General features: G+C 38.5%; 1 protein-coding gene across 1 annotated transcript in view; it reads left to right on the forward strand.

Annotated features, from left to right (window-relative positions):
- trabd2a (TraB domain containing 2A) overlaps window positions 1-18,202 on the forward strand; it is a 68,556-nt gene that overhangs the window by 29,502 nt on the left and 20,852 nt on the right. The window contains exons 3-4 of the mRNA XM_046067660.1: window positions 1,576-1,722; window positions 2,226-2,400. Of these exons, the coding sequence (XP_045923616.1) occupies window positions 1,576-1,722; window positions 2,226-2,400 (322 nt within the window). The remainder of the gene's footprint in view (window positions 1-1,575; window positions 1,723-2,225; window positions 2,401-18,202) is intronic.

Genomic DNA, 18,202 nt, shown 5'->3' on the forward strand with positions numbered 1-18,202 from the left:
GGAGAAAGACGAGAAGAGAGAGCTGAGAAAAAGAGGAGACCCTGCAGATGAGGGCCTTCCTTCACGGACGTGGCACAGATGTGAGGGTGTTTTTGTGAAATGAGTCAGGGAGGGGCGGCAATAGGCTAATTTGCGTGGCATAAAGACGGAGCCCTTTTCATATGCAGAGCGCCACTTTGATGCGCGGCCGATGAAAGCTGGAGGGAGCACAGACGAGAGGAGAAGAGAGGGTGACGGAGAGGTTCTTTGTCCCCTGACAAGAAGGCATCTGCTCCATGCTGCCCTCCTCTCCTCTGCTATACCGGGGCTCCCACAATGGGCCAGCCCAGAGAGAAAAATGTCATCAGAGCACCTTAGAAAACAGAACACGAAAAAAAAAAAACCAGCCACTTGGGTTGGCCTGGTTGGCCTATGGGTATGCATATCAATACAGAATTCATTTGACAAAGATCTGAGAGTGCACACACACACACACACACACGCATGTATGTGTACGGTTGTGTACACTGAGTTGTAAAAACATGCAGACATACTGTAGACACATTTACATACGTCCACAGCTGACAAAACACATCTTCACTTTGACTGATAGTTCCCATTGAGAAACAAATAAACCATGCAAACTTTCCTCCTTTATGGGAATCAACATCAATGGCTTGCAGGGTAAAAGGTGTGTGTGTGTGTGTGTGTGTGGTGGAAAGATCAGAGGGAGACCATTTGCTGAGGTGAGTGGCGGTGGTGTGTGTCTGTCTCAGTCTTGCTGTATCAGTGTGTGTGTGTGTGTGTGTTTAAGTGTATTTGTGTGCATGTATGCAGTCCTTGCGGTACAGATCATAGGCGGCAGGCTCACCAGGGCCCTCTCACCAAACACTGGCTGATTTCACGCTTGCACAATAGCTGAATCTCTGCAGCACAGCAGAGAGTTATTTTGGCAGGACAAACTCAGACTGTCTCCTTTGCTATAATAGTTCAGTAAATCCAAGGGTTTTTGTGCTTTAGATCACATCTGTGATTCTGTCACTCAAGACGGTGTAATAAAAATATATAATTAAATCAAAATGACCAAAGACAAATGTACTTCTGATTTTCTTGCCTCATTCTAATATATCCAGGTGTGTGTTTCCCTTGTGACATGTGTGAATATGTGTTGGTCTATTGATGGGTCAGTTAATCGGTTCACCACTTTTGACTTTTTTGTCCTTTTTGTTTGCTGTCACTTAAAGTTACAGCTTCCATCTATAATCCTACTTCAGAGCTGGAAACATGAGTAACATGTCTTCCTTTAGTAGTGCTTGAGTAATTTTCAACGTCTCAAGGGAGTTCTTTAACTTGAGTGAACATATTTGTATTTTGTACTTGTAAGAGGCGACAAATGCAGATCAGGTAATCATGGGCAAAGTCATGTATTATCAATCCTGTATCTCAAATCTATCATCATATTGTATTATGCATTCATTGCATCATCACTATCAAGTCAGATGTTTCCACATTTAGTTGCTAAATCAGTACAACTATGATGTTGCATCAGGGCTGAACTAAATCGATAAATAACTAGTTGTCTTTGTCTCATTCTAGGTGATCTTTGCTCTGAACCAGACGTTATTACAGCAGGAGTCTTTAAGGGCGGGAAGCCTACAGGTCCCGTACACCACTGAAGACCTCATCAGGCACTACAACTGTGGAGATCTCAACTCCATCATCTTCAATCATGACACCTCACAGGTCAGTCTTATCTTATCTAGCAATAGACTTACTTTCACTCTAGTTAATAAGCGAGGAGTTATTTTGACCCCTTGACCTTTTGGAGTATCCCAGTGTCACGACCCTTGACCTTCTACCTTCACCCCTAACCCTCTGAGCGACCTTACATCCCCCACACCCACTTAAACACACTCCTTTCTACCAGCTTCTCTATACTATTGCCAATTTAGTTTTTTTGTTCTTTGCTCCGCTCTTCGTTGGCCCTCCATCATCCTTGCCATGTCTTTCTTGCTATTAATAGTCATTCATCCTCTCAGCAATCCCTTTGCACCCTGGTCATTCCAAATATGTTTAACTATTTTCTGTGCCAGTGGAGCAAGGTTTGTGTAATGTGTTTTTGGAATTTCTGCTTTTTCTTACTGTAATCTGAATGAAACATTCTGGAAAAGACAAAAGAAATCTCCTCTCCCTCTTCTCCTTTACACTGTCATGGCTTAACTAAATCATCACCATTGCAACCCTAGGTTCCTAACTTCAATAACGTGACGCTGCCACCCAGCGAGCAGGTGACCGCCCAGGAAATAGACAGCTACTTTCGACAGGAGCTCATCTACAAGAGGAATGAGAGGATGGGGAAGAGGGTCAAGGCACTGCTGGAGGAACACCCAGACAAGAGCTTCTTCTTCGCCTTTGGAGCAGGTTGGTGTTAAATACACACTATAAAGTACATTTCTGTGATATTAAAGCATTAGCTCTCCAGATGCCAGGGTTTCAGGCTAAAACGTCAGACAAAACGGCTTAGGCCTTTATAAGTCTCTTTATTGTGCCCGTACATCAGAGTACTCAATACGATTACTTTTATCCCTCTAACAAAATGACTTAAATTCCTCTTTTTGTTCAGAGAGCACTTCTGCAAATGAAATAGAAGGTGTCTTAGTCTGAGCAGCTTAACAAACTCATGGAGAGTAAGAGAAAACAAAAACAAGTGGGGACAGAAATCCCAGCTGATCAGAGAGGTGTAACTCGCTGATTAACTTTCTGTTTCTAATCTGCAAGGGAATACAGCTCATTTTAGATATAGACATATAGTATATAATACATGTAAAAAATAAATTTCCACAATCCTTTCCTGTATTGGATGTCACTACATGTCTCTCTTACTTACTTTTTATTCCCTCTTGTTGTTTATTCTGTTTGGGAATCTGGTGTTGATAAGCAGCCCAGCAATCTATCAGTGGCTTAGCTGACTTAGCTAAACTAGACTAGACTAAACCCATGATCTAACGTTATCAGCATAGGGTCCAAATAAATTGTTGGTGTCGGGTCTTTCTCTAAAGCAGAGGCTCAATAAAACGTCCTTGTTATCAGTTCAGGACTGACCAGAAACAGACATGTGGCCCGTTGGAGTCCTATCACATAGTTTTAGATGTGTCAGTTAAATTCTTTGAATTCCTTTATAACTATGCTGCAACCTCATAAGTAACACCCATCTGATAAAAGACTTGACTTAAAACAGGGAGGATAAAGGGACCAGATAACAGCAAAGAAGAATCCACAAAGTTGTCTACTTAACTGTGGATACCTCTGTGTGTGTGTGTTTATGTTTCTTAATAGGACGATGTATATCTAAGGCAGACAGTTTGTCTTGCCCCTGGTTGTTTAATCGGAGCATTGTTTGCACCTAATAAAGAAAATGAGGCAATTTTTTAACCTTTTACTCAGATGGGCTTTCAGTCCAGATAAAGTTAGTTGGTTCTTTTTATGTCATGCCAGACATTTTACCCTTCCCACACAGGACAGCCCTAAATGTTTAGCATAAAAAAATTACACTAAAACACACAACTCATCAATAACATGCATACAAAACCAGAAGAAAAACATCAACCATGACACTATATTTACCTACTTTCAAGTAAAATGTGTTTATATGCAAAATTTCAAATAAATTATGCACCGAATAGCAGAGAAAGAATAAAACTCCTATTAGGCTAAATATATATGCAAGCGTAAATGACTTTTTAGTTATGATGGCCATACATCTGTGAACGTTATTTTATTTTGTGTCTAGCAGGGTACCTGTACAGTAAATAGGTGTTTTGATTTGTCCACGGAGGAACATGGACAGGAAACATTTTATAATTTTAATAATCTTATTTCTTTATTTTCTCAATTGATAGATGAATCATTTTGTCTAGAAAATGTCCGGAAATTGTGATAAATGCCCATCATCAGAGCCCAATGTGGTGATTAAAATTGCTTGTTTCATTTGACCAGAAGTCCAAAACCCAAAGATGTTTAGTTTTTAAATATGAAGGTTATTAATGAAATTATCAAATAATTACCAAAAATCAAGTGTTCATATATCAATTTAAATCCAACTTGTTTTTTTAAATCACACTTTTGATGCAAAATTTAAATACACATTTTTTCACATTAAACAATAAACTAAAGAACAGAAGAGGATGGAAGAGCAAATGTCACCATTAGTCATAAATAGATCATCAGATGTAAAGAAAAAAAATAGTGTCAACATTACCATTGAATGGCTATGTAGTACAGCAAAATATTTGAATTTAAGCGTTTGTTTTGCATATCATAAATTTGTAGTTCATCACACTCACAAGTTTGTGATATTTTTACAGTGAAGCCCACATACTCTTTGGAAAAAATCTGTTTGCCCCCAAATTTGATTTCCTTCATTATGGGATATGTATGAAGGAGAGAGGATCAAAGTTTGGTGCCATCAATTTCCAAGTCAGATTTTCCTTGTGATGACATCGTCAGAAACTTCCTCATCCAGAGCTTCTTTGGTCAGTTAGAAGCAGAAAAGCACCGAACACTGAGCAGAGAGAGAGAGAGAGGCCTTCACAGTCTGTTGGTCTCTGAGCTGGCAGGAAACAGCTGAGGAAAAGCAGACACACACACACACACACACACACACACACACACACACAGCCCTAACAAGGAGTACATTTCACAGCATGTCCCTAAGGAGGTGCCTTTACAAGGGCTTGGTCTAAAAAGGTGTGCACCTCTGTGTGTAGTTACGTGTGTGTGTGTATGTGTATGCTGGTGAGTGAAAGTGATACGGGCAATCAGCCCAGAAGCACTAGTCTTAGACATACGGAGGGCAGGTTGGGTCGGCGTGTACAAGGAACGGGATAGGGCACATTAAGGTGCATGCACATGTGTGCGCACACACACACACGCACACACCTCTAAACTCCCCTAACCCCAAGCAATACCCAAGACAGACTTGGGTAAAATGTGTCCTTAATTATCCCTGGAGGGGTCAGAGGACACACACACATAGACACACATACATACACACTACAATGGAGCCCATTATGTCGGCGCACTCAACTTCCCTGTTACTATCAGGTGTAAGAACAGTCTTATCAGTGACCATCTCATGTCTCTCTGAATCTGTAAAAAGAACGTCTCAACAGGTCCAGGATGTGATTATTGTCTGCCATTGTGTGTTTGCGTATCTTTGTAATAACTGTAGTGAACAGTGATGTGTTGCAGTGATCAGAAACTAGGAAAGAAGTGGACACTTCAATAGTAATGCTGCAAGCTTTAGGTAAATGATGATTACCTGAAATTCTTCCAGACATGACTTCAAACTGAATTGGATTCAGAGGAATTAGCTTTATATATTTTTTTTTTGAAAGCACAACCACATAGTAAGCATATTTCTCTTCCCGAGTAATGATCCCATTAGCCTGCAGGGGTTGGCCTGCAGATTCCGGACTGACCTATGTGGAAAATTGTTGAGGGTTTTCATTTTTCCCTATAATAAGCTTTATTGCCACAACAAGTTAACAAAACAGTTTATACATGGTCATTTATTCCCTGTCAGATTGTCTGGTTGGATGCAGATTGTGCTTTGCCAAAGGAAACTTAAGATGTCACAAGAGTTAAGCAGGAAAGTGTTCGGGTCTCCTGCTGTTTTAGAGTTTATTGGAAGACTCCTTCATGTTTGTTTGTCAGGACTGATGACAATATCTGAAAAAGTACATTGCAACAACTTAATCTTAACCTAACTTTGCAAAACTACCATATAAACATGGTGAAGCTCCTGCTCCATTAATATATTTTTTTATGAAATGTCATTTGTTATTCCTTGCTGCTGCAGTAAAACAAACTGCTCCAAGATCATCAATCTTGATATGTAGTTGAATAACTTCTTAATGTCACATAAAGCAGAAATGTTATGAAATCATAATTGAAAGAAGCTGAACTGCAACAATAAGTATTAAGTATTAAAAGCGAAACAGTAGTGAAGATAAATGGACAAATGTGCTGCTTTTAATTGTCTATGGGGAAGAAATATTTAGTGATTTTTTTGGGGGGGGGGTGTTGGAAATTGTTTATGGAGAAAGCATTAATGGTTGACAGTCACACACTGCCAAACCAGAGCTAATGTTTTCTTACCCTAAATGATTTCCCATGTGCTTACAGCATACACACACACACACACACACACACACACACACACACACACACACACACACACACACACACACACACACACACACACACACACACACACACACAGAGCCATGCACTTATTCTTGTCTTGTTTTCTATGAGAGTCTGCACTTTGTTGTCAAGTCTCGAGCAATCATAGAGAGATGTAAAAACAAAGATAAGAAGCTTTTTACATCCATAATATTTTCATTGTATCTAAAATGTTATAAAAATATTATATAAAAACAAGAAATTAGTTTTACAAAATTAGTACATCTATATATCCCGTGACCAGGATGAGAATCTTTACAAACATCTATCAATCAGGGCTTTTAAGGTATTTCTTACCAAGAAAGTTCAGGCTGCTTCTGCTCAGACAGAGCGCCCTCTGTAAGATTTTTTTTGTCTAAAACCAAACCATCAGTAAACACACTGGAAGTGGAGTGGCACATTACAAGATGCATGCTGTTTGAGGGATTTTTCAATGAAATTAAACATTCAATTAGTACTTCTCTTAAGAGAAGACCTCCTATAGATAACTACTTCCAGACTAATTCTAAGATATTGATTTTTTGTTTGTGTCCGCACTCAGCAGAATGAGGTCTGTGACCAAATTTTGCATCCATGTTTTTGCTGTGGGAGAAACACTGTTTTCCCAGCGGTCTGGTCAGAGTAGCGGTCAGGAAGGCAACAGTCAAACAAACAGACATGGTCACTGGTCAGCCCAGAGGAACACACACATCTCTATTTCATGCTCTCTCTCTCTGCACCCTTGCTCTCTTTCTTTGACCCTCTCTCCCACCATACAGTGATTTCATTCTGGTGTGTCTGATCCGTCTTCTTCTCGCAAGTGGTCTTGTCCAGAGACTTTTGGCAGACTGCATTTTTAGTTTTTGTTGCAAAGAGCAGATCAGAACATCAGTAAGAGAGAGAGAGGCTGGGAGTAGATAAGAGCTGCTTACAACAATGTCACATTTATGTAGCGCACACCCACGATGACCACCCAGTAGTTTGCTTTATGTAATGAGGATTTATAGGATAAGAAAAAAACTTGACATGTAACACAAAGTTCCTTGTCATATCTTTTTTTCTCCGATTTTGCTGACTAGCTTTCAGCATCTCTGTGCTAAAAAAAAAGATGGGTGAGTAGGGTAACAGAACCATTGCTACATCCAAATAGGTTATGGTGGCAGTCGAAATTTGGCAAGCTTTCAGTGATCTGCTTATTTTTGTTAAGCAACATTACTCCAAAACTTGCTTGCTGGCTGGTGTAGTATTTTTGACAGATAAAATTTGCCAGTTCTTACACTCTGTCAAGAAGCATTTGAATCTCAGAAGCAGCCCTGCACTATTTTCAGAAGAGTAACTTAGATAGAACGTAACATAAAGCGCTCTTGTTGTATCCATGAGGGTACAAATATGAAGGTTTTTCAAGTTTTATTTTATGTAAAACTAAACCGCTGCCCCCTCTCACCCTGCTTTGAGTTGATGGTATTGTCATGCCTCACTATACTTTACTGTATTGTAAGTAAATACCTCCTAGAAATTTGTCCCCCCCCCCATCTGTTTGTCTGAAATACCACGGCCATCACTCAACGTAAATGATGATGTTGAAAAAGTGCCATATGTTCAGACAGGCATATGGAAGCGGTTATTGCTCTGCTCCATAGGTACAGTAACCCAATCCATGTATACAATCTTAACCCGTGTTCCCTTTACAATCTCTGCCATATAGCCTGGCATTCTTGACTTTCATAAAATGATGTGTTTACATATCAGTGAAGGCTCCGTTTCTGCCGGCTTTCACTAATTCTTGACGGGTTTTTTTCCCAAGCTGAACTTGAATGCATCCATGTTTCAGTCTCAGCCCCAAGCTGCTTAGCACATCATGATTCCACACAAACTCCGCTCCAAAACCACAAATTTAAATATTTGTGGTGGTGTAATTGCCAGTGTGGTTGACAGGCTCTAATGGTTACTGTACTTTGAAATGTTTGACTCTTTTCACAGACAATTAAGGTTTGCCTTCGGATCTTTTGCTATTTAGGTTGGTAGGGCCACGCTAAAGTGAATACCCCTTGGTAAGTGAGCTGCTTAGTGCGGCGGGTAGGCTATAATAAATGGCTGACTTGGCCCCTGAGCTGCGGCTCATGACAGAGCTTGACATGGACTCGTAACTCATACAGAGCACCTTGACTTGTCAGTATGTGGGTAGCTCTTGGTACTGGAGTGGGGAAATAGTCACTTAATATACTGTTCTTACCGAGTCCACTGCAGCTTAAGAGTCACCACCGTGTGCTGACGGAGAATCACAGAATCACTTTTAGCATCTGGTCCAATATGTTATCTGCACATAAGAATATATAAATGGGAATAATAACAAACACTACATTGGGTGGACACATGTAGGCAATGGCTACCAGCTAGGCTGCATTTTTGCAGTAACAAGGAGACTAAAACAGCTGTCTTTTATGTTTTAATTTATTGAATCACACTGCTTCACTGGTGAGCCATGCCCAGCAACAACAGGTAAAAATTAACTTGGAGCCATGTGGTGCAATAGATGTATTGACCCAGACAAACTAACAGTAAAAGAAATAAAATCAAATACAATGAATGAGATTTTATTAGGGACCATGGTAAACTGTGCAAACGTACTATATACTGTATCATCATTACAAACTCATCGTGTGCAGCCAAACTTTGATCAAACCCACAGAAATTTATTTTGAATTCTAGTGGTGATCTGTTTAAATGATGCATCTAGACTATTTCCATAGGACTGAATCATGCAACCATTAAAAAACACGGACTATATCTCTCAGTTTAAACATTATATAAGGTCAATACAGAGTTGGAAAAAACTGATGCAGAATATACAGTACCGTATATTATACTGTCAGTCTGGAATAAGATCATTTTAATCTTATTTAGCAAGCAGTCTTAAGATAATTACAGAGAGTTATAGTTCACTGGCTGGATATTCCTATTCAAATTCAGTTCTAAATCCACTGGCCAAACCATACACATGCCTGGCCCAAATCCCTCCGGTGTGTTTTCACACTGGGCGCTACATCACTGCGGCCGCTACCCCCTCTTGACTATTTTACTTCCCCAGATGGTGTGAAAGTCAAAAACGTGGGGCTTTTTCACAGCACCTCACCCTCATAAACAGCCAGTTTACAACTGTTTGGGGCAGTCGCTGACATGAGTACACACATGTCATATAGCACCATTAAAATCCAGACCAGACCTACCACACACTTGGTAGGGAAGCGGGCAGGCACGAACGAAACGTCTGCCAAAGCTGGATTAAGTTCTGTATTTAAATTTAAATGACACTTTTATGCTACAACTTTTTTAAAGGGTTTAATTTTTTAAAGTTACATCTTGCAGTATTAATTTACATGTGTTTTCATGCTATTCATATTATGTTCTGTTCTTTTTTACTTTTACTAGAGCTTCTCCACAAATTTGAGATCAAATTGCCATTCAGATATATTACTGATTAAAAAATAAACCAAAGAAAACATCAGCAATCATGTTCAAAATGTTGCGATGCATGCTCTTTTGAGACTGTGCTCACAAAAAACACACAAGAAAAAAAACAGACAGCATTTGTTGAAATGGCCAATATCACATTATTTTTGTTCCTGATAAGGACCTCTAGTGGCTATGTGAATTATGACCCTTGTCTGTCAGAAGCTAGGGTGGAAACAGCGCTCTTGCAACAGTCGACATTGTTTTCTTTTAACCATGACATAGATCTTTCCCTGACATTAATTGGTGCCTAAACCGAACCAAACAAAATGCTCAAATGGGGGGATTTGTAAGGCAATGTCAAACAACATACTGGATTTTATTATTAGTTTGGAGCGCTTGCTGGTTTTCTTTCACCTCTCCTTGAGCAGCTACTTTGCCAGAAATAGAGGAGCAACTGGTGCAACTGTTTACAGTGCAGCCAAACAAACCCGCATTGTTTTAGTCAAGAAGTCAGTCAATAATTGATCAAATAGATTAATACAAACTCAAATACACTGAATTTCCTGGGACTGCTTAACAATAAAAGGCCCATGTTCTGTCAGCTGAATGCTTTCAATGTGAACTAGCAGTAGTAGAAAATGTTTGGTTTGCATTAGCAGTAACTGAACTTGATACGGCTGTAAGTAAGTGTAAGTAAACAGTAATATCAGTGTGCTAAAATCACAGTCACGCTGAATTACATGCATGCATCATTTCCTATGAATCCCTCGTGCATTTAAATCTAGAGGGATTGGCGGACTCAGCCACTAACTCTGAAAACTGCAATATAGAAAGGTAAACACTGAATAGCTATAAGACCAAAATGTATTAAAAAAACATGGTTTGATGTCATGAATCATAAGGTTTATATCTTCTCAACTTTCCATGGAGTTGTTTTTTTGTGATGTAATCCTTTAACAAAATGATCTTGTGTAAATTAGTGTTTTTGGACAAATTGTAACTTAGCTAACAAATGACAGACTTGCATAACACAGTTCATTGTATTGAACGTGAGTTTGATTATTAGTGATTTGCCATATATATACAAAATATATTGTCTTTATTTAAATTACTGACCAGTTAATTTACCTGTATTGGTATCATATCAGTGACAGTACAATTCTTTATCTTTGCTTTAAAATATACCAAATTACAAATGATGGAAAGTCGTCATGACGGTGTTGGTCTTTTATGGGATGTGACACATTGACTTACTGACCACCTGTCACTGTTTGCCAGTCTGTCTGTGTTGAGCTTCAACTTGATCGTCTTCCTCCTCAGAAGTGTAATGTTAGTTTACATATTTATCAATCCTAAATACAACCCAGATAAACATGAAAAACATTTAACCGGAGGGATGTTAACATGTCCGGAGCGTCTGTAATGTATCATCTATTACATCTCTGCCTCTTCTTAAATGGGAGGATAAACCTGTCAGCCACTCGGAATAACTAACTGGCTATTAAGATGCTGAGTGAAAAGAAACTAAACATATACATTTTGTTGCACTCATCGGGTCAAAGGCCTCAGTCTCTACTTGAAAGTCATATTTCATATGGCCCACACTTCTCTCCCAGTCATAGCAGTGAACGCTTGTCAAAACAGCTTGCTGTGATTTATTGAAAGAGTTGAACTCCTCACCCCTGACCCCATTCAAACCCAGTGTTTCCTTATGCACCTGGAACTGGCTCTTAACATGCCTGCCCAGGGGCTAAAATTTCATTTGGACCACAAATACCTCACTCCTATATGAAAGGGAAAGGAAAAGGAAAATTATATATGTAGCCAGCGAGCAGCAGTGCATCTATTGATGATTCGGAGTGGGAATAATTATGACGAAACTGTCCCTTTTCATTTTGGGGCTAAAACAGAAAGGAGAGCAACGCACTGCCCCAGAGGGGATGAAGATATGAAGAGACAGAGGAAAACATGACTAGTGTGATTTGTGCCCCACCCTCCCACCAGTCTGTGGAGTTATTGAATACGTTTTTGTTTCGCTGGAGTGGGGAGTTTTCCGGTTCACTGTGTTGTTGGCATTACACAGTGTATGTACAAGCAGCATTGCAGGATTCTGGGATGCCACAGAGCACCAGTTTGAGTTTTTATACTCCAATTATTATTATTATTTCTTTTATCTTTATACATCCAAACTTTAAATTAGAGATCACAAAGAAAATGCCCTTTGTGATGCCATCCTTGTTCTTATTTATTGATATGATTGTTTCTTATCTTAAATAACCTAAAATCAATTATTTAAATGTAAGAATCTGGCACTCAATGTATTTATATCTTTCCCAGTGTGAGTTTCAACAGTCCTAATTAAGCAAATGAAAGAAAAAGAAAGCTTAGTGAAATTGTCTAATGCCACGTTCTTACTACTGACAACAACAAAAATAAACTTCTGGATTCAACATAAACAGGCTGAATTTCAATTAACTCATGAATTTACTGTAGCAGGATTTGTAACTTCTGTTTTACGTCACTAAAGGTCTGGAGCAAATGGGAGATTGTAATCATAAAAACACAATTTTCTGTTTTTATTGAGGCTGTTTCAGATGCTTTACTAGGTGCAGATGTAAAAGTTGGCCATGTTTCATTGTGAGGGAGGCAGGAGACTTTCTGGAAAAGAAAGCCCACTGTTCTATCCACAAAACACTCTGGTTAACTAGTTAGTGAGGGATAGAGGAAAGAATGATTAGAGATTAAATGGGGTGAACAGTTCCTTTGTAATTGACAGAGAGATAGACAAACATGGTGTTATAGGAACAAAATCTGGCAAAAAGGGTAATAAAAAGAAAGACTTTGACAGTGAAATATAGCTGAGATAAGACAGAGCCTGTGTGAATTTACAGGCCTCTATCCTTTGGATCTGGTCTAAGTTATAACCTAGACCTAAATCACAGATGATATGCAGGCCTCATTTGACATCTACAAGATCTCTTGCAGATTACTTAAACTAAATAGGCTCAAAATTGTACTCTAAGCCACATGTTTTAGATGGAAGCTCTGTGAGAAAACATCTGAGAAAAACTACGACATGGAATGCTTTTTAAAAAGTGAGCGGGCATCCGACTCCCCTCGGTATCCGTTTTGAGGACTGACACAGTTGAAAGGCTGAACAGAGACTCGCAGCAGGATGCAAGGCTGGCAAGGGTACGTGTGTTTTCAGAGGAAGCAGTCCTGAGGCCGTAGAATGCAAACTGCAGGAATACATCTTGGCAGGTTTCGGACGAGCAAAAGCACATGTTTGTAGAAAAGAAAACCTAAAAGAAACCCTGTTATAGCTTCAGAATGCCTGCTGGTTGAATGAGCTGAATGACTGTGATCAAACCCCCAGTGCACGACAGTCTGCAATTGATCTAAAGTTTAACATAGCTGGTAGTGTTGCTTGGTAGAAACCAATCTCAGTTTCCTACTCCAGTTCACTTTGGATGAATTTGTCGTTGAAAACCTATTGGTGGTCTAGTCATTTTGAACCATTTTGCTGTTGCCTGCTAGTTGTCCTCACAACTGAAGTCACAATGAAGTACCTCTTATATTCCAATAGTCGATTTCTATGTGGTAAAAGCAAACTGCAGGAGAAAAACTGTGCTATTTTGCATGTTTGTATATTTTCATCATTGTGCATAAGTCTATTTCATGCTTTACTAGCACAAGCTGAAAAACTTGACCAGAAATGTAAAGATACGTTGATAACAGCATCTTGACCATTGGCATTCAAATAATTAGTAAATGGCTCTTGCAGTGGAAAGTGACCAAGTACATTTACTCAAGTACTGTGCTTAAGCAGAATTTTGATGAGCTTTACTTTTATACTACTTTTTACTTCTACTCCACTAAATTTCAGTGTAATATTGTACTTTTAACTCCACTACATTATAGAGGCCGACCGATATGGGTTTTTGGGGGCCGATGCCGATATTAAAGTGAAAAAGAGCTGATTTATGAGACGATATTTTGATTTTGAAAATGATTTGGATAGTAGACCCCTTTCCTGTATAAACTACACTTAGAACAGGCCAGTATTGAAAGCTGTTCTGTATGTGGGCTAAAATATCTTTTCCTAAATGGATTATATTAATAAAATAGATTACAGTCTCAACAACTTCACAAGTAAACAATTGCACATCATAAATATTTGCTGCTAGAAGGTGCATCTTTGTCAGCCATCTACAAACAGAGAGAGTGAGACAGAATAAGCATGTGTATTTTACCTTACACATAATCTGCCGTAATAACTACTTTCAATGTAGCATATTCACAACTGTTTATCCCTGTACCAGCACTCTTTAATAATATCCAAAGCTACGAGAAGCCATTTCTCAACCATCTGGCTCTTAAACATGCCATCTACAGACCTGCTGTTGCAACGAAAACTTGCAACTATAAATGTTTCACATTTAAAAGAGGAGCTAACGTTAGCCTAGATAACTTTGTCTGGCAGGAAGGCATGTTGGATTCTTGTTCAGCTCATGTCCACTCTGGTTTAATCATTTCCAACACGCGACTGTAGCTGCAAACAAATGGCTTGCAGATATATTTTAGAATAGGTTCAACCCCATAGTTTAACTGCTCGGTGACAAAGGAATTTCCTCTCGGGGATCAATAAAGTATTTCTGATTATGACTATAGTGCTCCTCCACTGATGAACACGTAATTAGCTCTGTGGCTAATTTAGCAATGGGCAGCATTAGCTACTGTAAGTGATGTTGGAGAATATTTAGAAGCGATGAACTAGAGAAATGGTATGCCTCACTCTTTCAGAAATAAACCTACAATCACGTCTTTCAGCAGCGTAATCTCTAACACCCAACATTAAACATGTCGTGATCCAGGAAGAAGCCTGGAGAGTACAGTGAAAATTGGAAGGGTTAGCAAGTCATGAAAGTTTTCAGGAGAGGAGAAGTGATTTAAGTCATGTAATTAACGTGACAAATGACCGACTCACTGGTAACACAGACACTCTACATGTTTGGTTTCTACAAGCTCCGGTAAACTCCGGTCAGCTGATTGTTTTCTTCTGTGGTTCTAGTGGTGTGGCAGTATTTTGAACAGGGGAGCTGCAGAGTGGGGAAATTATGCAGCACTCATGACATGAGTGACGGATCTGACTCTCTGTTTCTTTTTCAATAATAATCATATATCTGTTGTTATAAACACCAATGCCGATATAAATGCAACTAGCTCATATTGGCCGATAATATCAGCCGGCCGATAAATCAGTCGGGTTCTACTACTTTAATTTGACAGCTACAGTTATGATGCAAAATTAACACTTACACACAAACGATATGATACTTTTATGGTCAACATACAAAACTATGTCAGGTGGGCAGGTATCCCCCCATCCGTATTAAACTGCTTATAAAATCTAATTTGACTTGCTTTTATAGTATGTTTTATAGAATATAATAGAATATTCTCTGATTCTCTTATTTGTTGTATGTAAAACTAGACAGTCAGTGGCAGGGACATTCGGAGCTGGCAGTGCTTTGGTTTACTTCGTCAAAATTTCTAACTTTGATCACTCTTTCATATGACCGCAGTGAATGAGCTGGTGTGTGTGCTCAAGCGCCATCATTTCTTGGCAGAAAGAGCAAAACAGAGGACTGCCCTGAGAGAGAGTGTAGAGACTATTGCAGCCTGACAGATGTAATCCTGAACACAGCTCCAAAGTGCTGTGTGCCACCACAAATTTTGAGTGAGGGTTTATTTAAAAAACAACCTCACACCACAGGCCTCTTATGTGCTCTGTTTCCCATTACTTCTCAGCATAAATTCAAAGCTAAAGTTGCTCAGCGTGATCTCAAGAAAACTTGTGCAGACAATTTAGCTGTTTAACGCCGCAAAACATAAGTCATATAAAAGAAAAGGCCAAAAGCAAGACAAAGTGATTTAAACATGGGTGTGTTTAATGATCCATCTCTTTAATTTTCTCAGGTGAAGATAAAACTGCAGTAAATTTTTACTTATCAAGCATTCTTTCTAAGGTAAACACACCACCTCTCCCACTATTCCTGTCACATTCCCCCAAATACTATCTATAATAAATTTCACTTAGATGCCTTTTAACAGAACTTCAGTCTCAAACATTTGTCTGGGGAAGTGACATTAATCCTAGAAGCCTTTGATATATCTACTGTGTGATAATAAATTAGCTGAAATAAACAACAAGGTGTCCTGATATGTGAAAGTCACAGATGAGGTGAAAGTGAAGAAATCCACAACTCACTTTTCTGTTGCTACAGTAGTAACTACTGTATGTTTTCTGTTTTCTGGAGTTCACAACTTGCTCACTACGTTTTGCTTAAATTTATTCAAAGATTAAACATTTTTAACACCCAGTTGCCGAGGTTTGGCTTTGGATATAAAAAGGGTTGGAGAACCTGCATGCCAAACTGAGATACCACTTCAGACAGCCGCGGCTCCACTTCTGTTTTGTATAGCAGACTTTAAATGGGCTCCAAGTCAAGGTACAGTCTACATAGTCTCAATAGATGAGTGTTTTAGTCCTAAACTCAAGGCCTTACAGGATGCTCTTATCCTCAGCTATCACAGTCTGGCATCTAACGACTTAACATTCCTGTGTTGTTTTGCATGCCTTTTTCTTTTGTCTCTATTCCTGTTTTTCTTTCGATGTTAAATTCAACAATTGACATCAGTGCTCATTCTGCTCCTTCGTCTGCGTCTACGTCCTGTCTATTGTTTTTGCATCTGCTTGTCTCTGCTTCTCTATTCGTCCCTTGGCCTGTGTCTGCTTATGAAAGAGGTGATCGGTATCAGTCTTACAATAAATGAATGACCTATTGAAATCAACCTGTTTCTGAGCTGTGCGTCTCACAACGGCTGAGAGAAACAGAAGAAGAAATGTTTTGGTGGTAGTTGAGGTGTTAGCATTCTTTGGCTTGACATAAGAAAGACTGGAAGACTTTGTGGAACAGAGTCTTATTTGTGCCTTGCTTGTTTTGTGTCTTTCAAATTCACACAGCCATATCACAGCTGTCTTTTATCACCGCTTTCCCATACGACTGGTATCTTTCATTAAAAACCACATCCTGGAGAAATTTGAATTGAAAAGCTGTACGATTCATAAGATAAGTTATCAAGAATATCTTCACTATTGATTACGATAATAACTATAACAGTGATTTTAAAACTTTGTGGCCTTGGGGAAGTCATAATAAGTGAAATCCATTTTATTGTTTGAAATCACATCATACTTGATTATTCGTCAGTGACATGGATTTCAAAAACAATTCAGTAGCGTTTCTTTTGGCAATATACGAGAAATCCTGCAGCATTTGATACAATTTTATATTATAATATATAGAAGACAGACAAAATACAAACTATCATTTATACTGAATCACAATTTCTTGACCATTGGATCAATAAAACTCACAGTGTCAAATAAAGACAGATATGCCTGAGCAAATTTGATTAAATTGCATAAAATACATAATTATAATTACAAGACATTATAAAGACAAGTTGAGAAAAGTAGTTTAAAGTGCTGATTTGGAACTTTCACATGGTACCTTATTTATGTATGTAAACCATAAAACATTTTTGAATGAAACATTTAAAACAGCAAATTACTAATATTTTAAGTGATTGACAATGAATTGACAATAAATTCTAAATATACCTGCTGTACTTGTTTGTATAAATAATGAATCGATGTCTTTTATAACTTTGAACTGAGCGATTATCACTAAAAATGTGTCCATTATTACAGCCATCTGTCATTTTTCTTGTATTGTTATACAGTAAAAAACCTTCCATCTAGGATCTAGTATATTGTCTCAAAAATGTAGATTTGTAAGGTTTGACTTTGACATAGTTTTGAAGGACATTATGACATCATCCTCAGAAATAAGGCCTATACAGTAGGTCATTAATGACTGAGCAGCAGAAGTACTAAAACAACATGTGGAGGTTTAGTTTGGCTCAGTCAGTGGTTTCACTCTTAAACTGGACTTCTCTGGTTCTACGTCAATCTATGTGTTTTTTCATATTCTTGTACACGTAAGTGGACTAAAACATAATGTAGTTTTGATTTAAAAGTGCACCATTTATTTTTTTGAGATAGAGCACAGAGGAGGGAAAATTAAAAGATACCACAGATTGGAGCTAAAATTTAATTTTCTATAGGTTTTGGACTGGTTTGAACCAAGGAAGGATGACTGCAAGATTTTGTGATCTTGTATGCAGACACATTTAACCAAACATATCTTGGTTTTGGCAACTGACTGTCTATCCTATGCTGTTATATTAGAGTAACATTATCCAGCAGGGAGTTTGGATCAAAATGACAACATATAGTTGCAAGTAACATAATTCTAAATTGCTTCCAGGCGACAACATTCATTTTTGAAACTGTTTTTCCATGGCCCATCCAGTGGTAAAGAATCTTGGTGCCTGCTTGGATGAATATTATATTAACATTAAGAGACTCTTATAGGTCCCAACACCACAAGCTGGCTATGTTACATAAATTATGAAA

Source organism: Micropterus dolomieu, linkage group LG13 (genome assembly GCF_021292245.1).
Source record: "Micropterus dolomieu isolate WLL.071019.BEF.003 ecotype Adirondacks linkage group LG13, ASM2129224v1, whole genome shotgun sequence".
NCBI lineage: Eukaryota > Metazoa > Chordata > Actinopteri > Centrarchiformes > Centrarchidae > Micropterus > Micropterus dolomieu.